This window comes from Dermacentor albipictus, chromosome 3 (assembly GCF_038994185.2).
Source record: "Dermacentor albipictus isolate Rhodes 1998 colony chromosome 3, USDA_Dalb.pri_finalv2, whole genome shotgun sequence".
NCBI lineage: Eukaryota > Metazoa > Arthropoda > Arachnida > Ixodida > Ixodidae > Dermacentor > Dermacentor albipictus.
In genome coordinates this window covers 145,603,407-145,624,563 of record NC_091823.1, presented here as the reverse complement: position 1 = coordinate 145,624,563, position 21,157 = coordinate 145,603,407, and the positions used below count along the sequence as shown (strand labels likewise).

The 21,157-nt window shown below is 44.0% G+C and overlaps 1 protein-coding gene across 2 annotated transcripts in view; it reads right to left on the bottom strand.

Annotated features, from left to right (window-relative positions):
* Gnptab (N-acetylglucosamine-1-phosphate transferase subunits alpha and beta) overlaps positions 1 to 21,157 on the bottom strand; it is a 121,344-nt gene that overhangs the window by 78,531 nt on the left and 21,656 nt on the right. For both annotated transcript variants that reach the window (XM_070536124.1, XM_070536125.1), the window contains exons 8-10: positions 18,864 to 18,995; positions 7,501 to 7,671; positions 5,059 to 5,251 (exon numbers count right to left, since the gene is read on the bottom strand). In XM_070536124.1, coding sequence (XP_070392225.1) covers positions 5,059 to 5,251; positions 7,501 to 7,671; positions 18,864 to 18,995 — 496 coding nt within the window. The remainder of the gene's footprint in view (positions 1 to 5,058; positions 5,252 to 7,500; positions 7,672 to 18,863; positions 18,996 to 21,157) is intronic.

Genomic DNA, 21,157 nt, shown 5'->3' with positions numbered 1-21,157 from the left:
TCCGCTACACTATAGCGTACGCTATAAGTTGCGTACGCTAAACTAAAACTCTCTATTTCTCGGCACTCAACCACCAACGTGCACTTGGCCTACTACCGGAAAACAATTACACCGGAAGTCGGTTGCACTTCTCTTATACGACACCATGTGGCGCTACGTTCTCGCGAGAGTTAAGGCGCTACATGTAAACGGCGTCGCATCGGCTTTCCCAAATGCGCTTGGAAATGCGATGCGCCACTGTCGCATTAATGTAAACGGGGCTCATTACTTCCACAGTGCGTTCCAAACGAAGTTGCCACTTCAGGAAACTGCATCCACACTCTGGGTGGAGTTTCGTTTCCTGAAGATGGTGGGCAAGTTACGAGTTGTGGTCAGTATGTGCGGCAACACTACTATGAAGCATGCATCACCAACTACCGTAAAAACCGGAATATAGGTCGAACTTTTTTTCAAAAAACCATCGCGAAAAGTCGACCCTCGACTTATATACCGGACATTGGCGGAAAAACTACGGAAGTCTTGCAACAATGGGTGGATGAAGTAAACAGCCGCCATCGCCATCAACAGCAGCGCGGCGTCTATGGCGGCATGGCGACGTTGTGGCACCGGAATTTCGCGTTTCCATTGTCGCAATGTTATATTAATTGAAGGCTGCATTTTCATTTTGTTTCAAAATGAGCGGAAGCCGACATCAATTCACCGTCGCCTTCAAGAAAAAGGCGATTGAGTACGCGGAAGCCCACGGCAACCTGGCGGCACAGCGCGAACTTGAAGTATCCGAAAAGAGCATTCGGTAGTGGCGGAGGCGAAAGCAACGTATTACAACTTGCAGCAACCAAAAGAAAACATCATTTCGTGCCGGATCGCAGCGGACTGCAGAACTGGAAGGCAAGGTTGCGGAGTCCGTCCGCGAGCTGCGTGTAAGATCGCTGCCTGTGACTGCCGAATGCATCCGTTTGAAAGCGGTAGAGATCGCACGCGACTATGGACTGGGCAGCGAGAAGCACTCGTCATCCGACTCTGATCAAAGGCGTTGCTCTGATTCGGAGTAGCGCTTGCGCATTTCGTGCCCTTCTGTGTACTGTACACCCGACGAATTTCTAACAGTATCGCGCGACCATCGACCCGCGTGTTTATCAGCACCTTATCATCACGGCACGGAGCGGCAAAATAGCGAAAGTAAGGGCGTGTGTACACATGCGCGTATCTCGTTTGTTTCGCTGCTCAGCGCCGTTAATAAGGTGTTGACAAGCACGCGTGTCGATGGTCGCGCGATACCGCTAAAAACTTGCCCAGGTGCACTTGCGATCAGCATTTAAATAAATACTGTCACCATTGTGCAACCCCCTGAGTCGCATTTGTTTCAAGGTAAGGGTGTCATATCTTTCGGTACTTCTGCCATTGAATTTTTTTTTTCATTTTGAGAATTCGTTAGTTGGGGGATCGACCTATATTCCGGTCCGACCTATAGTCCGGTTTTTACGGTAACCTGCCAGCAAGCATCATTAACTTTTAGCTTTCTTTAAAGCTCTTTTTTTTTTATTATCCTCCAAGTTTCTGCCCTAGGGATTGCAGTTGCAGCACAATGTACTGATTACATACTTTTTCAAGGGTCTTCACAAGTTGCTGATCGTGATCTGGCAATGGCTACTGCACGTGCTCCAAACAATTTTCGCTAACCTGCAGATTTCTTTCATGATCTGCGCCGCCTGTGAATATGCAAGTCCTCGATAAATGTACCCTTTCACAGCTCCAAGGGCGCCGCCTGTCAATCGTGAACTCTTGTTCCTCGTGCCAAATTTCTGAATATTACCTTAATCTTTTGCATAGTAATCCGTAAACCTAACCTTAGACTTCATCGGTTTAGATCTTCAATCATTTGTTGTAAATCCTCGTCAGCATTTCTGAACATGTAGTTCACTCAGATATTTTCGATTAATTTTTAGACCTAATGCTTCCTAACTCTTTCGGGACCGGGGAAAAAACAGGCAATTCTGATGGGTGTCAAAAATTATTTTTTATTACGAATAGTCATTACGCTATATTGCTGCAATGTTTATCAAAATGTAGCTAATTAGATGGTCTTTCATGCATAAAGAAAGGTTAGACTTAAAAGTGATATATAGTATTTTTTAAAAAATCTCAAATTCAAGATTTGCTGAAAGAACAACATAAAAAAGTTGGAAAAGTCATGGATATACAAGTGGAAAAACATAATAAAAAAAATTCAGGATATACAAAATGTGCTACAATGCCTCCTTTCTTGCTTGTGAAAATTTGGCACGCGTATCTACAACTGTCTTTTTTTTTGTGTGAAATCTAGCTTGCACCAGTGGTCAGCCACTCAGGTCCCACGGTTCTTGTGCCACTCGACGAAGCAGTTCCGGGCAGTCGTAAAACACAAGTGAACTTGGCATGTGCTGCAAAAGACATTAGTTTTGAGCTCGATTTTCTTCTGCTCATAGCACAGCTTGCAGTTTCTGCGTTTTGCCACTTTTTCCGGCTTGTGGAGTGCATGTTTTGCGACGGGTGGTGGAGGCGTGTGTGCTTGCTTGGCACCGTCAAGATTCAGAAGCTGCCGAATGAGCTCTTCTCTAAAAGCTAGGTGGTCAAACCAGGCAGTGCGTGCCAGCTCAGGAATCTCTGGGTGCAATGTGCGGTGAGCTTGGAAGAGTACAAAACTGTTCACACATGCAATATCGATGCAGTGGAAGAACAGAGTCTTCCACCACCGTACGCTTCTCATGAGAACATTATAATATCCAATCATTTGATCCGATTTATCTACGCCTAGCATGCCAGCATTATAATCATGGATCAGCAGGGGCTTTGTTATAGATATCTGAGTCCAGGAGTTTTGCCTTCTTTCCCTTCTTTTTGCGGTGACCGTGTCATTTGCAGTATGAACCGTGCTCATCATGTTGACAACACGCCGGTCTTTCCACTGAAGGTACAGGATGTTCTGATCGCGCAACCATCGAATGTCGCCACGTCGAGCTTTTTTTTCCCACCGTGCATCCTTCAGTTCGGCAGGAAATCCTCGGCGATCCTTGCGTGTGGTTCCGCAAGCCAATGTTTTTCGGCTGAGAAGATGACTGAACAGGCTAGTAGAAGTGTAAAAATTGTCCATAAAGATCCTGTAGCCCTGATCAAGATATCTGTGACACAGCTGGCAAACTACGTCGAAAGCTAAGCCATGGGGCCCTGGCTGCTCACGCTTACCGGTATACACACTAAACTGCACAGTATATCCGGTGCCAGGGTCAGCTAGGACCCACAGCTTGTAGCCCCATTTTGTTACTTTATCTTTGATATACTGTCGGATGCCTGACCGCCCTTTCGATTTCACCATGCGCTCATCCACGGAAAGATCGCGATGTGGCTGGAAAAGATTCGCTGACACTTCGTTCATGTGTTGCAGGAGCCACCACATGTATCGGAGCTTTCCTCTTGAACTTTGAGTGACATCGTCCAAGTCTGCAACTTGCAACATTGCGAGTAGAGCTATGAACCGGCGTCGCCGCATGATCCGTGGTGGGAGCAGACCGCTGTACAGATCTCCTACGTTCCAATACAGCTTCAGCCGAGGAACCTTCACAACGCCCATGTAAATTACGAGTCCGATAAACTTTAGCATTTCACTTGGGGTGACTTCTTCCCAAGATCCATCGGAACAAGCATGCGTTGGTTTTTCCAAAATGTGAGTCCAAGCATACTTGTTCGTGTTGTCACAAATTGTTTCGATCACATACATCGAGAAAAACAGAAGAAAGAAGTCCAGAGCAGTCAAGAATTTCTTTGATCCGCTTCTGAGCGCCACGCCCACTTCTGCGTCCAAGTACACGCCAGGTTCCCGTCGCGGCGAAAACTCAATCCGCTTCTGCGCTGGCGGCAGCAGATCATTGCCGTAGCTTGTTGAGACCCTATCAAGTAAAGATAAAATAATGAGTACATATAGCGAGCCCGTTCACCTACTCCAGAAAGAAATGAATGTGGAACTATGCTCACCTTCGGCTACTAGATGAAGTCCGTGGCTCATCATCATCCGAATCGGAGTCCGAAATAAAATCGGAGCTGCCGAAGTCGTCTTCAGACTCTTCGCTGCTCGGTTCATCAAAAAAATCCGTTGCCGAAGCAGCGGAATCGCGCGATTGACGGCGTTCTTTTCGAGCGACCGGACGCGAGCACGACGCCATTTTCCACTGCGTCCGCCGCCGCCGCAATCGAGAAAATTCTCTCTCGCGTATCGCCACCTGCTGGAAATGAAAGAAACTATGCCGAAACCGAGAGTCTAGTTCCTGACGACCTCCTAGATGGAGCTACATGTCCAAGCGCGCGGAAATTTGAACGGGGCAGTGCGCGCAAAACCGTCGATCATATAGGATCGATGGCCTATGGGCCGGTCCCGAAAGTGCTAATCTGCCCTCTTGAATAGTTCTTACAAATGTGCAGAAAATAAATAGAAGGGCGTCAGGCCTTCTGGCATGACGCCCTTCTTACCTGGTGTATTTTCAATTTTTCCTGTGAAGAATGATCGCTGTGGAATACTTGTAGATGGTCTCAAGGATGTTCAAGCATGCTTCCTACCCCTTGACTGCACAATGTTTCAATGAATGCCCGTAATCTCAACCGATTCCACTGCCTTTCAGTAATGACTAAGTAACTTAAGTAATTGAAGGCCTGTAAGGTGAGTTGATTATTCCTTGCACACTACTCCACAATCTAGTCAATGCCATGAATTTAGTCAACTGTCGAACGCCTTTTTATTGCCAGCTTGTCTGCAGCTTGTTCTCTGGAATGACTGAAGCTGCAGCACTGCCACTAGTGGCTGCTTATGAAGTCCACTAAATGGGGACAACGACCTTCTGGGCGCAAGCTCGGACAATCCAGTTACTGGACAAGGACAACGGTTTGCTTCTCCAAGGGCCAACTGCTACTGGGCATCGCTGTTTGCAATAATGTTGTGCACTGCCTTGACCCCACTCAAAATTACTCCAGCAGAATCATGAGGCTATTGCAAAGCACACCGCTTTGCAAGACGGGTGCAGGCGCACTCACGCTTGCTGAGGTCAGGCCTAGGGAAAGGCAACAGGTGGAAAGGGCGGGGCGTTACCGAGGCTGCCGCCCCTAGGCAGTCCCCACCATCCCACTCGCACTTGGAATTGTTGCACGGCTTGTCACAGTAACCATCCTTCACCCACGATGTCGGGCAGCCCAAGGCACAGTCAGGCACAGGCCAGGCCAGACGCACCTGCGTGTAGCAATGGCACCGCACTTACGGTATTGCAACGTTGCAGGTGCTTTCCCAACAACAATGTTAGAACCAAAGAGTCAGTGATGCAGGACAGCTAATAGCAATGATGACATATCCAGGTTTTCGATTTTGGGTGAGGTACACTGTTAAAGGGCCCCTCACCAGGCTTGGTCATGGCAACCAAACAAGTGCGGTGTGTAAATGATGTGATGGTGATTGTGTCTGCAAAGTATGCAATGGCTGCATGGCACGTAAAAAAAAAAAACAGCCAAAATTTGAAACAGAAGGCCATGTACCCTTACTCTAAGGGAGCTGCACTTTGAGTGAGAGAGTCAAGGTCACACAGAAATGTCTCTAGGAAGACGTACTGCTTGCAACATCAGTAACTATGGCATACGACTTTGGTTGATTACACAATACAGAATGCGTAATTGTTACCGGACATGCATAGTGCAGCAAAAAAGAAAAGAAAAAAAAAGGGAGTCTGGTCATGTAAACATCATGCAGTCCTTCGGCTCTAGTATGAGAGAAGGCAAGAAAGGAACGCCACTATGCAGATGCTAGTGGAGGAAAAGGGGGAGAGTATCTGTTCAAAGTGACGCTTGCGTACCAATGGTCATGGTAACAGGGTAGTCTAATATCGTCTATCTCCTCGAATAATGAACAAAGTTCAAGAATTTTTTCAGTAAAACGCCACCTAGATAGCACCTTGCAACTTCCAGTGTAAAAAATAAGTTTGAAATGAGGCCTGGTGAGGAACACCCTAAGAGGTAAAAGAAAAGATAGCAAATCAGCAAAAAAAGGAAAGGGGATGACAATGAAGCGAAAGACTAGCTTTGGTGTCAAGGTTTGGTGAAAAATGTAGCGTTGGTATAGAGTAGAATCTCGGTAAACAAAAATCCCTTAAATACGATTGCCCGTTAAATGGAACAACAGGCTCTCAATTGGTTGGTCTTGTACCTGAATAATGTAAAAACAACTTTCATTAAATGAAACCAAAATGTTCGCAACTCCCTATAAACAGAACTACAGAATCAAGCTCAAAAGTATTTTCTTTTTTTCCACAGAAAATCAAGCTTTGGTTCCACTTTGTTAAATAGCAACACTTCCACCCTCAATGTTTACTCCAACGAAGTCAGCAATGAAGCAAGGAAAGGACCGGAAGATGGCTGTTGTGAAGAAACCCATTGTTATTCGGCTATCAGAGCACGGCCGACATCTGTTCAAGTTGAAAGAGGATGCAAACTTGGTGCATGCACTAACCATAGTTGGGTCTATCTGTATCGACAACACGACATTGGTCGAAGTACAGACTGAGTAGGTCGCATGCAAGCATACATGCATGTCACAACACGCGTGGCAACCTTTGTTTCTTTTTTTGTTCTTTTTTATTGCCACTTGAAGCATAATTCAGTCACTTAACTTCTGGTGAATCCATAATTTTGGATTTTCATTTACATCACTGTATAGGCAGTTTCTGCTGAGGACAAGTTGGCGGTCGGTGACTACTGGTTCCAGAATAAGGGCTAAGCACCTTGTCACAATACGTCTTTTTCTTCTTTTTTTTTTTCAAGCTAGCTGCTACATTCACTTCTTAATAGTCAATAGTTCTGACGACAGTGTTAACAGGGTGTAAAACGGTGCTGCATCCCTGTGCATTTTTCTTGATAAACGGAACTCCTGTTTATCGGAACATATCTCACCAGTCCCTTCTATCAGCTATCGCGGCAACACAAATAATTTCTACCGCTTATAGAGTTTCTTAATGTGTACCTAATGCTAACTACACAAGCATTTTTGTGCCCAGCTTCCATTCTGTTTTCATCATTTTTCTATTCAAGTGCTACGGCCAGGAACCAAGCTCCCGACCTCCTCGTGCTCAGCTGTACAATGTGCCATAGCCACTGAGCCACTGCGGCAGGCAAAACTTTATCTTTCGTTTCTAGTTCTTAGCATATAAACTTGAGACAAAACAGACAGACGGCGAGACACGCACAAGCAGTTGTGCGTGCCTCGACTTCTGACCGTTTTGTCACAGATTACTGTGCTAAGAACTTGAACATAAGTCGTACCACCAAGGCTGGCACTCAACCCTTGCAAAGTTTAACTTTCGTCTATGGATTCAGTTTTCAGGCCTGCAGGCTTACACTGCACACAACTTGGAGCTGGGGATGGCCTCATCATATCTACCAGAGCAATGAAAATTTCAGTAAGACTGGTGCAATATGCCAAAGCCTGAAGCCTACCTTGTACCCTGCAGCGTGTGTGTAGAAGTCCTCGGGCCACACTTCCTTGCCAAAGAAGACATCGTCGTTGAGGTATATGAAGCGTTGCGACAGGCCTCGGATGCGGTGCAGGTGCGTCTCAATGGCTGGCGAACTATATGTTGGCAGGTGACTCTTGTTGGGGAAGATCTCCTGCAGGTGTTATTTCAGTCTTTAGAATTAGTGCTACTGTCATGTGGGAGTTCCCGATGCCCTTTTCATGCTGCCCAACAAGACACTCATGAACAGAAGGGAAAGGCGTGGCAAGAGCGAAGCAGTATCCACTGAACTCCAACACTTAGTCTTTTGATTGCCACCAACTCCTGGCATTTAGAAAGTCAATGCCCATTAGCCAGTAAAACAGCATAAAAGTTTCTTAACGTCTATCGTAAAGCTCGAACAAACTGTAAACGCGCGAAAAGGAAGTTTATAGCTGTCACACATCAGTTGTGGAGACCAGCGCCAGAGAAGTATAGTGTCCTGACTGCATCACTACTAGACAGAGAGCAAGTGCTACATGTGAATTATGCACACAACCAGCTAGAAGGGACTGAGTCACGAACCCACCACAGTATACATGAGCCTCAAATGGTGGAGAAGGCCAAAGCAGATTGGGGCATATGGAGAAGCACACCCGCTTACAAGCATGCAAAGATACACTGCCCGCCGGCCTTGGCGAGCTGATGGAGTTTGGCTTGGAACTGCTTCGTCTGACTTGGCTCCCTTAGCGGTCGAGCACGTGGAAATCATCGAGTGCTTGCCCAGGAACTGCTCTATCGCTACCATATGCGATTACCTCGGCGTGTCCCACTTCAAGCTACAGCATGCCAGTCACCCCGATGCCCTGTCCTTTGATCAGCCAATCATCGACAACTCTCGGTCTGTGACGTCAGCAGCCGACGGTATAAATGTCCAGTGCATGGATCGACTCTTCAGTGGGCTAGGCTGCAGCGGCACCGGCACCATGTTTAATCGCTGCTTGTTCTTCATGCAGGTATCTTACTATTCTGATGCCGAGTGTATCCGATCTGATGATCGCTTTCTGCTGCTGCTGCTCCCTTGCCCACAACGTCTTGTATCCTGCTGCTCGCATGCATTGTGTTGCGCAAGTTGTCTCCTCTTAAGCGGAGATGTGGAAATCAACCCTGGCCCGGGCCCTCAGTCTAAGTCTTGGCATGGATCCGGTTCTGCTCTCAATGAGAATGACGATGCTCGCCCTTCCTTTGATAGCCATGACAAAAACGACCCTTCGGTATCCGAAATGTTCTCTAAATTTTTGGAGGGGCAGACTCAGTTGGCACGAGATGTTGCGGAAATTAAGTCATTTCAACAGTCAGTTGCGTATCGCTTTGATGTTTTAGAGTCACGTGTTCATGCACTAAAATCCACTCCTATGTCCAAAGACTCTAGTTTACTGCGTGATTTATGTGCTGAAATAAATGCCTTGACTACTAAGGTAACGGACTTGGTCTTAAAAAATGACAGTCTTGAAAATAATTTTTGTAGAAACAATCTGATAATACACGGTATTTCTGAAGTAATGGATGAAAACGCTACCACCCTGATGACTGCAGTTTCATCTGTGTTTACTGAGCACCTGAAGACTAGCTGCCCTCATATTGAGCGCTGCCACAGGCTCGGTAAAGCAATCACTGGTTACATTTGTCCCGTCATTCTTAAACTTTCTAACTTCAGCGACAGAAACGAGGTTCTTAGGAATGTTTCAAAACTCAAGGGCTCAAATTTCGTCACTAAAGAAGACTTCTATTCTAGGGTTCGGTTAATTCGGAAAAAAATCTGGGATGCATCAGCCTCTTTTCGGGACAGCGGTTCTGTTGTGAAGTTGACATACGATCATGCTTTCATTAACAAGGTTCATTATAACTGGGATGACAGTTCAAACTCATTAGTAATGGCACCCGCTCAACGTGTTTCTTCTGAGTCTAGCCATTTGACTTCCGTTCCATCCACTTCCTGAATTCATCCTGGTCGTTTTGAGAACCTTGTTGTTTTGAATATAAACGCTCGTAGTATTGTTAAAAAATTTCCTGATTTATTGTCCCTTATATCTATTCATTCCCCCCATGTTATCGGCATCACAGAGACTTGGCTGCACGATGGTATTTACGAATCTGAGTTCACTCCACCCGGTTTTGATGCCGTGCGCTTAGACAGGGTTAGCGGTACTGGTGGTGGCGTGGCACTGCTTATCCGGTCGCATCTACGATTCTCAGTCTTGTCTTCTCCTCCAGAAACAGAATCTGTGTGGTGTAAAATTTAGCTTCATAATCGGTGTATTGTGATTAGTGTTATATATCGTCCCCCCGGCTCTACTCTTGATGTTCTTCATGCTGTTTCAAATTTCATGAGCGAGATCAACATTGCTTCGTCGAGTTTTATCTGCATGGGTGACTTCAACGCCCCTGGCATCCACTGGCCATCATTGTCTGCAGTCGGTCGCGACACAGCTATTTGCAAAGAACTAATCAACCTTTCCTTGTCCTTTGGTCTCACCCAGGTTGTTCCTAGTGCAACCAGATTAAATTCCGTCCTTGACTTAGTTTTTTTAAGCGCTAACCTAGCCGAACGTGACTTTTCTTGCGAGGTAATTGATGGTATTTCAGACCATAAAGGCGTTTTAGTGTCACTCTCCTGTCCAATTTCTAAATCCCCCTACACGTTTACTAGTTTCCCTGATTTCACTCGTGCGGACGACAACTCCATTACTGATGCCTTTTCTCATCATTTCCATACGTTTAGCGCACTTGCAGACAACCAGGACGTCAACTGCCTTGCTAATTACTTTGAGCGTCTTGTCAAATCATGTATCGAACGTTTTGTGCCCATTAAAACTAAGAAAAAAAATTCTGACATTCCGTGGATGACTTGCGATATCTTGCATTCATCCCGTCGCGTTCGAAGGTTAAGGCGTTCCAGAAGAGGCACTGATCCCATGGCATTGGATAGATTTCTTAAGGCAAAGAAAGAACTCAATCTTATGCTGCGAAATGCCAAGGATTTATTTTTTTGCGTTCGCCTGCACAATTTGTTAAGAACTAACCCACAAAAATTTTGGTCTTCTATTTTACCTTGCGATGCTTCATCCACTTCTTTCAGAATAGATAACGACGTCACCAACGACCCGGCGTTGATATCCGATGCATTCAACAAGTATTTCCAATCCGTGTTTGTTTCCGATAACAACTTTATCCCTACACTTACCAATATAGTTTCTTCTGAAGCAATCAGTGCCGTTGAGATAAACTGCGAAGGCATCCTCAACCTTATATTAAACCTGGATGTTAAGAAATGCACCGGTCCGGACGAAATATGCAACGCGTTCTTTGTTCGTTATTCGTTGTGGTCATCGAAATATCTGTCAGTCATATTCAGAAAGTCCTTATCATCCTCTACTGTACCTTCTCCATGGAAGTTAGCCAAAGTGCTCGCTCTTTATAAATCTTGGAGATAAGCAGTGTTTGTCACTACAGACCTATTTCACTGACGTCACAGTCATGCAAAATGTTGGAACACATCAGTCATAAGCACATCACGCTCTTTCTGGAATCAAATAATTTACTGTCTAACATGCAACATGGGTTTAGGCGCGGTTTTAGCACGTTAACGCAGCTAGTTGAGTTCACGCATGACATTTCATTTAAACTTGACATAGGCAACCAGGTTGATGCCATTTTTATAGATTTCTCGAAGGCATTTGACACCGTTTTACATTCTAAACTTACTGCTAAACTTAATGCTGTACTGAATAACCCTCATTTGGTTAACTGGATTTTAAGCTTTCTCTCATTTCGCTCCCAGTTCGTCTCTTACAGTTCGACTGACTCCGCTACTGTTGATGTGACATCAGGTGTGCCCCAAGGCTCCGTCCTTGGGCCACTTCTTTTTTTATTATACACAAACGATTTGCCACTTCACTGCTCTTCTAACATCCGTCTCTATGCTGATGACTGCGTTCTATATGAAGTGATTAAATCTTCTAATGATCATTATCGCCTTCAAGAGTCGTTTTCTAGGTTTTGCGATTGGTGTAACACTTGGCAAATGAACATTAATTTCAATAAAACCGTTCTGATGTCTTTCTGCAACAAATCTTCCCCCTCCCTTTTCAGTTACTCGTCCAATGGCCGTACAGTAGATAAGGTTTCTGAGTATAAGTATCTTGGTGTCATTTTTACGCATAACATGTCATGGTCCAAACACATTGATTACGTATGCAATAAAGCACTAAAAAATTAGGTTACTTGAGGCGAACGCTAACTCGATCTCCTAAAGACACAAAGTTACTAATGTATAAATCTCTAATGCGCCCTGCTCTTGATTATGCATCTATAGTTTGGAGCCCGCATAAGCAGTTAGAGATTAATAAACTAGAGGCTATACAGAAAAAAGCTGTGCGATTTATATGTCATTGTTACGATCGCAACTTTTTGCCCTCTTCAACACTTTCTTCCTTGAACCTAAACACGCTCTCTTCTCGTCGCCGTGTCGAATCATTAAAATTCTTGCATTGCATTGTCAATTCTTTAGTTAGGCTCTCAAATGATAATTACATTAACTTTGCGCCGGGATCATCAACGAGAAGACATCATGACCTAAACTTAATATCCTACTATGCACGTACTAACATGTTCAAATTCAGCTTTTTTCCCTGCTCAATTGAAGACTAGAATTTATTACCTGGGTCCATTCGCTCATGCTCATCCCAAATTTTTGCAACCGCCATCCCAGATGCATAATCATGGGTATGGGTATGGGCATAATCAGGCATGGGTATGCTTGGCAGCATTTGTATAACTTCTTGTGTATTCTTTCATCAGTGCTCTTTTGTAAAAGTGTTCACTTGTACTTTTGTGTATTTTCCTTTCATCTGTGCTCTTTAAAAGTGTTCACTTGTGTTTACCGCTGTATACTCCAATGCATTTTCTGTACATTTTCTTAACCCACTCCTGCTATAGCGCAAATTGCGCTGCAGTATGTATAAATAAAATAAAATAAGCATAAAGTGAGAATAACACATTTCTGTGCTTCTTCCGTGCCCATTATGCATAGAAGTGTTGCGATTAATTTTCTCTTGCTGAACTTAAAGACTATAGTGGGCTTAGAAGACCAAGTGTTTTGTGAAACCTTGTCTCATAAGCAGGTGAATGAGGAGAAGCCTGCACAAGAAGCACTCTGGCACATGGCTTTTTGCTTGAGCAAGCTCTTGCCCTAGTGCTCAAAGGAAGCTACCATCAGAAATGAGGTGTCATTTCTGCATGCAATGACGAATGCCAGCTATTTGATTCTAGCATATAGTCACTGAACAATCATTAGAAGTTTACAGTGACCGCCAAGAAGTCTGAATATTCGGGAGCCTGAAACACACAATTCTTCCCACTTCACGTTTGATAATGACTGAAGATGCGTGACGTAAGCATCCGAAATGTTGAGATCAGTGCGTAGCTACTCATTCCCAATGCTCATATATGACGACGTTTGCTTTGAGAATCCTGCGCTGCTTTAAATGCTGTTATAGGCCGTTTGTCAACGCCTTCCCGAACTTTTTCAATGACATCCCATTGATTGTGGAAGTTATAAAATTGGCTAACTAAACGTACTGGTGCATAATGAACAACAAATACTCACAGTGAACACCATGAACAACACCCATCGATCTACAGTGTATGCCATTCACATAATGCCCTCTGTTATTTTTCAAGTCTTGTCGACATTCAGAAGGGCTTCTCAGTGCTCGAATGATGGTCGATAACACTAGGCCCACGGCATCCAGGACTAGGGACACTGCCCACTTCAAATGATTCCACTGTCAGCTCATCTTTTATTAATGAAGTTCATTCCTCGTCCTTGTCAACATTCAGTTGGGACATCAGAATACCACAGAATAAATGTGAAATTACTTCCCTGGTTATTGCTTGTTTGCCAGTATTCCACATCTCTTGCCAAGAAAAAAAAATTGTCATTTTTTTTTCTTTAACGAAAAGGAAAAAAGTTGTTCGCTGGCTTTCTCATCCACGCTGTCAACCAACGATTTGCACAAGCTCGGTTATTCGCACTTATTCGCAGCTCCGCCACACACACCATCAAGCCACTGTAAACGGTGACCAATATTTTGGATGCCGAATGATGGTTTATCGAAATTCGTGGACTCGATCTGCACAAATGGTGTTGTCAACTTCGTTGTCGCGAATGCAATTTCTGTCGTTTGCATATTCTCCAACCTTTTATGACTGCTATTTGGCCGCTGAGGTTGACCAAAACTGTAGCTTTATATCGTCAGCTTGCATTCTGCAGCGGCAAAAGTCTGATTTTGTGTGGTGTTGTCGTACATGAAACAGAGTACCCGGAGTTCAAATTTCAGTGATGATTAAGCCTCTGAGGGTCAATGATGTAAATATACGGCGCCGTGAACAAGTACAAAAATGGTCAATGCCATATATTTATGGCGCTGTCTGTACATTGAAAAAGCGCGCCAATTTTCTAACTTTTTCTTTTCTGTCATGTGCTGCCACTATGTGAAATACAGGGAATTTTTTTCGCGCGCCTCCCTTTATCGGTTTTCGTTGCATGGTTTGTTTTAGCGCTAGTTTGCTCCCGCACATCTATATACTAGCACTGGCGCATTGGCACGCAAGCGGTCGACGGTTCGGGTTCTGTTCCGCGGGCGGTTTCGGCTTCTTCCGCTTGCAAAACTGATGGCTATCTCATTCCTACTCACTCAAGGGGCGACCGTCTCTTTCTCGTTCGTTTAGTGTTCAGAGGGGTGCACATAGGAAGGATGCCGCCGTGCATGCATTTCCGTTGCTTTTTTTTTTTCTTTTGACATTCGCGAAAACTAATTGCCTCTGGTTGGCGATAAGATTAATATTAGCGGAAGTTTGTCACACATTGTGCTTCTTTGACAGGCACACAACAACACAGTTTTCTTGAGTGCGCGCCCCTACGCAGTTCGATTACGCTATGGCGGTACATATTAGTGTAAGAGCAGGAACATTTTAGTCTTGTGAAATATTCTCGTGTGCGCATTTTCAAGGCCTTGAACTACGTGTATAAAAATGCATCAAATTCTTAATTCTTAGAAGTTTATTTCCTTATTTATTGTTGTTATTCATGAATGAATAGTACATATATACCAATGCAAAATATTCTTTTCTCTTTATGGTCAACCTAGAAAAATGGCAGTAATTTTTTTTCGAGATAAGTCCCTGAAAAAAATTGGAATCTGGAATAAAAAAAAATTGCACCACAGGCGGTTGCATATGGCGAAAAAAAAATCGACCCTCAAAGGGTTAAGGTTGCCATTGGATATTTCTAGTCAAGAAGTTTAACAAAAGCAAGCAGGTAGTTTCTCGGTGTGCCGCACGATCATCCCAGTAACTGGACATGGTGCACATGCGAATTTAGAGGGTGTTTCAACGAACACTTCCAAAAAATTTCTAATGTTGCCTGCAGCAGATAGCACAATTCTAGTCCATGAGCCGGTCTACTTGAAGAGGCGGACATTACTTGCCCCCAAAAATTGAAACCATAATCAACTAATTAAGAAAGTTACTAATGACGGTTTCAACTAATTGCTTTATGGCACATAATGCAATTGACAAATTCTAGCAGCGAGACTGCAAAGCATATCCTCTTGAAAACAACTGTGTGGATGACATTTATCCGCAAAGTTTGTAAATTAATATCTCAAAACTGGTGTCATCCTGAGAATTCGTTCCAAGCGTAACCGCCTTTGAACTCCCTAGCTATAATTTGTAAATTGCAATATGTGCCATAACGTAATCAGTCAGAAACTTAATTAGCAATTCTTTGTTGATTAGTCAATTATGCATTTCAATTTTTTTTTTAAGTAGTGTCCGCCTCTTCGAGCAGACTAGCTCATGGACTAGAATTGTACTATCTGCCACAGGCAATTCTAAAAAAATTTTGAAAATGTTCGCTGAAACACCTGGTATTTGGAATGTTTCACACATGGGTGTTTGCCATTAATCAGCACAGATTCCCTCATAGGGCGTACAAGCGAGCCTTAAAATGTATAATGAAACTGCCGAGCTATACATTGAGCAGACTGTACGACTTGTTTATTCAACTGAGAGCATGCCTTTCTTTCCCAACCATCCCACAAATTGTTCGCCAGTTCAAAGCACTTTTAGCTGTTTCGCACAGTACAGAAACGCGTTAAGACTTATATAAAACATTCATAATGCACTGTGTAACACAAAACGATTTTTATTTTCTAGCGGCCAAGTTGCAGTGCTCCACCAAACACATCTACGCTCCAAAGACGCCGACGATAAAACGGATTGCTTAGGCTTGGATTCCAGGGCTAAATGCTAGCCAACACATGGCTGTGTGGTTGCCACACAACATGCACATCCTGCAAAATTTAGCGACTTCATCCAATGTTAGTGTTCTTGTGCAGGTTGGCCCAGCTCTATGATTTAGTGCAAGATGGCGCCATTGGTGCAGCACTTCCATCCTTGTAACAGTGACATAGAATTGAACAGAAGGCATGGCTTCGTAATTCGTAATTGCAGCCCATGCCTCGACCATTGTCATGCTGTTGCTACAGAGATATGAAAGTACAGTCACTGACTCTTCACCAGCTGGCAACGTAACAAAAGTGGACTGTGCTGTGATAGCCAAATGATAGCCTATTCATACTGGAAAGATTTTGCGCCAAAAAACACAACACACACAAGAAAGACGACAACACCACGGGCGCTACTTCAACTGTTTAATGAGAGTGAAAGCACTCGACATATATAGCCATCCAAAACACCGCGCATGCGTACAAGGCAACATGGAGTACATATTTTTATCAAAGTAGGCGTGATAGAAACTTCAGCTCAGCCTCGTAAAGAAAAACCGATGTATCACTAACACAGTTAGGACCCGCTTTCTTGATGTAGAATGCTTCCAGTGTTTCACGCGATGTCTGATGTTTGCCTCTACCCAGAATCCTCGCTTCGCGGAACCGTGGAACCGTGTTTTTTGGCGCAAAATCTTTCCAGTATGCAAGAACACCAACTAGCCCAGCAGTTAACTCTTCTGATAGCCTATTCCTTTGCAACAGTGACTGTCCCGCACTTCCGTCAACGCCCTCGTCGGCACAGACATAGAAGGTGGTGTTGGTGCCACTTGAAACTGCCTGAAGAAGTTGTCTGGGACCATGTTGTTGTTTAACACCTAAATTAACAAATGCTGGATGCACGGAACGGAACTGGCATGACAAATTGCGCAAATTGCAAATGCGACCTTTATGACTTAGTGGCTTGGCTTGCTTGTCCCGCAGTTTGGGGTCAGCTAGCAACTACATATCTGCCAACCTACGAACCTTAAAATTTGTAAGAACACTGCGGAAATGACAGAGGAGGGCGGAAGAGGAGGGCAGCATCCTTATATTTTTTAAGGTTTGTCTTGAGCACACGTCTTCTCTGGAATACATATGTACTTAGTTTATGATGATTTAACTTAAGATGAGGCATACAAGAAGCAGAAAACTAAATAAATCAATGACTGACAAGCAACAGTATGTATTTTTTTAGATTACAGCGATTTTTTAAGTGACTTTGCTTTTGTCGATTTCACCTGCTTCAGAAGCTTGCCAGAATAAACTTGCTCAAAGCAGGTAGCCCTCTAGTATATCGCGGCTTGCACTGCCCCAACAGAGCAAGTTAGGTGCAATTACAATTTCTTTCTTGGATACCTTTCTTGCAGTATCGCGCCTCTGCATCCTTCTACACCTTTAAAACATTTTCGCTATCAGAATATATATTTTTGTAAAACTTCACGTGACATTAGTAAAATCATAGAACTGACCCCAATTCGCAAACTTTACCAAAAACTATGGAGGGTTGGCAAGCATGCAACTATTAGCCGACTAGGCTTTGCTAAATTCAGTTTCAAGGAGGCCATGCCGGTAACACATCAAAACCAACATATTGCTATTTTTTTGGTTAGCTCGGTGGCTAAATTAACACGCAGAAGTCAGAGTTCAAGTTATCGCACAGCACGCTGCAAGGTGTTCGAAATTTCGGTCCTCCTTATACATTAAGTATATGGGGCCAGTGGTGGCATGTTGCAGCTGTCCAATCGAGGGTGTTCAAAATAATGCTGTCCGAATTACCAGTTAACAACTATAATAATGCAAGTTAACGCAAGTTCCCAGGCACAGCCTTCCAATGCCAAAGCACACAACGTGATTTGAAATTCAAAGTGCTACGGCCTGAATTGCACACCACAGGAGGTGGTACTAACAGGAGCCTAAGGCGAGTTTTGCATGAAGGCAACGATCAGTGTGCTAGTGCCACAAGTCCATTACTATTGCATTATTCATTTTCTTAAGCCTCCCAGATATAAAAATATGAAGCAAATATGCTTTCTATGAAAGGTGAATGACACACAGTTGCACTGAATTTTGGTGTAGCCAACAGAAAGAAAGAACAATCAATTAATCCCGTGCACGTTACTGACTTGCAACTGACTTGCATAATAATTACTTTGCAGCAAATCAAGCCAACATCGATGAAGCTGTCAGTTGCCTCCTCTCTTTCTGCATTCTGTACATAAATTAGATTTCTGGACCTTGGCACAACAGTGGATTAATGACTTGTACAATGAAAGTCTACAACATAATTACATGGCAGGAAGCACAAACCAGAAAGAGCCTGTTGCCTCTCATGACACTGCAGAGTCTCTCGCTGCCTACTCGGCAAATGCATCATAGCCTCCCTTCCCCTTATTTGCTTGAGCTCTGGTAGCATGTCATCAAAAGCTGTGACAGCAGCACTTGATGCCATGTTTTCGTCACACTGGTATTGGCATTTGCATCAAATCTAAGTGAACCAATTCCAAATGCAGTTGGATTTCTTCTATGCATCTGCATTGAATTCAACTTTGAATGGCCTGCATGAAATACTTCTTTGCATCTTCTTTTTGATGCAATAATCTTGGTCGGCCTGAACAAGAGGTCTACGCTAAATTGCCAAACCTTAAAAGAAAACTTATTCTGATGCAGCTGCTATGCAACATTTGTAGAGACAAAAAGAAAAGAAAGACAGACTCTAAAAAGTTTGCATGCTATGGGGCGTTCCCCCGTCTTCAAACAACAATCGTCATCTGTCTTTCTTGTAAGTCTGCGCTCACTACTTTCCTGTCAAGAATGCTGTGTGATGCTGACAACGCACATGCCATTCGTGGCCTGGAAGTAACAGGCGCACAGCATTAAATAAAAGGAAAGGCATGCAGTATAGATAACGATTATTGTTTGGGGACAAGGCAAGCTTTAAAAGGTGCAAGCTTTTTCGAGTATGTGGCCTGCGTACCTCGTGGGTGACTACAGCTACTCGAGGGCAGTCCAAATTGAGCCAAGAGGGGATCTGGCCATTGGTGACAATGTAGACCTTCCGCACCCAAGGGGCAAACCGCTCCAGGGACCGCAACGAGTACTTGAGTTCCTGATGGGTGGAAAAAGTCACTCTTGACACGAGCACTTTGCAGCACAGAAAGAAGTGAGGGCACAGCCGTCACCTTGCTCCTGAACAAATATCAGACTATGCTAATTGGGGTATTTATACTTAAGAAGCTGTCATTTTTGCCCTGAACTAGGACACATGACCGGTACCAGGATGTAGGCATTGTTTTCTTTTTATTAAATAAGAACTGGAAAACAAAAAAAGGGAATTTATGCTGACCACACTGTAGCTAACTGTTTAGCATTGCAGGCGAACAGGAATAGGATAAGAGAGAGAGGGAAACCCTAATGGCAGGAAACTGAAAAGGTCGGCCTGAGTGAAGTGTCTCTTGCCTGCTACTCCACGGTGGGAAAGGGGTTTGGAGGAAAAACAGAGATCAGATGTGAAGAGGAAGGAGGGTGACATGATAAAGACCATGATGAGCGCTCCACAATGTAATCTTTATGTGCAAAGCGTACGCGCACGCCTCACAATGCATGTATCTCCGCAGGCAGAGATTGAGGCTGCTGGAGCGTAAACAGGAGACCATCTATAATGGACATCATTTTTGCAGCCGTTCGTGCCACCGGCGTATTGAAAGCCAGAAAGTAGCAGCTTCAGAGCATTTATTATTTGCCCGCAGCATGGCCTTGATGACAGGGTCCGACGGGGATGCTTCGACGCACTGCCGTTGTACGTGCCAACATTCCAAGACAAGTGTGACACATGAACAGGGAGAATAGGATAAAAGAACAGGGAGCGAAAATAGCAGAGAAGATAGGAAAGAGAGAGATATACATGTTAGTCAACACTTGTCAGCATTGCATTTTTTAACGCTGAGCTGACGAGTGTTAACTGGAGCAGCCAAGCATTTTGCCTCAGGTTTACAGGAAGCATGATAAAATGCAAGAACATGCAGGATGTGCATGAAGAAAGAAAAATAAGAAAGCTTGCCAATACCACCAATAACATTAAATGTACATACATGTATGGCCTAAAATTAAGGGGGTATGAACAGGAAAAAGAAAAATGAAAAAGATACAGTAAGCAAATCTTAAAATGTGATGATGTTTTCCTTTTTCATGATTACTGTTTTAGATGAAAATAAATTGTTCAAAAGAGTCACATTCAGATATTACAGTAAGGACTTGAAAACTTTAAATCTTAAAATGAATATGCAGAAACACAGTGCTTTATTAAAACAGAGACTAAAAGCACATAGTGTAAACTAGGCAAGACCACATGGCGCCGGTATACTCACGGGCGACTTTTCTTGGCTATGAAGCGAAGGCTATGGAAACTAAGCGCGCCTCTTTCACTCTGCTGTTTTGTTCACGTTTTCTTACATGGGAAATAGGAAACAATATTCTTTTTGTTTTTTACAGTATCTAATTTGAAACAATATGTAACATTCACCAGTGAACTATTAGTATTGTATTCTTAGTTTGCTCTTTTGAGTTTTCGCACACCTGAAATTATCTCACTTTTTGCACATTCATAAAACTAAAAATGGCGCCCATGTCTTCTGGTGAATGTTTGTCGATTGCTGTCCAACCAATCAACTCCTGAGAGGTTGTTGACCAACTTTAGCAACAAAAGACTGTTGAAGCAAAAAGAAAATGTTTCGAGCGTCTGCATGGAAACTAAGCGAAGCCATCTGGAAATCACAACAATCGACATGTACAAACGAGCGAGAGAGGTGACTGCTACACCGGCTTTACTGACGCCAGTGTCAGTTGCGCGTCCAAGTCCTAACCGACGCCATTGCTGCTTCGGAGCTGCGACGCAGGCTGTGATGTTCGCTGTTCAGAACTTGGTACATATTGGATGTGAATAAACAGTGTTCATGCCGAGTTAATTGTATCTGCCTTCACTAAAGTAAAGAGGATGTGTGAGGTCGGCAAAGCCGAAATCGGTGCCAAGTGCACCCGGATTACATTGCGTACGAATACAGTCATGTGCAGAAGCTCTGCACCCATAGCTTTCGCTTCATAGCCAAGAAAAGTTGTCCGCGAGTATAGACCGTTTTTTCGTAGGCGCCGCCATATTGTGAACGCAGTGGCGCCGCCTATGAGCAGCGCCATACTGGCTTGGGTGAAAGCGGTCTATTGCATGGCAGGTATACGCTCGGCGGTAGGTTCTGGCGTTTGTTTTCGCGGTCGTGC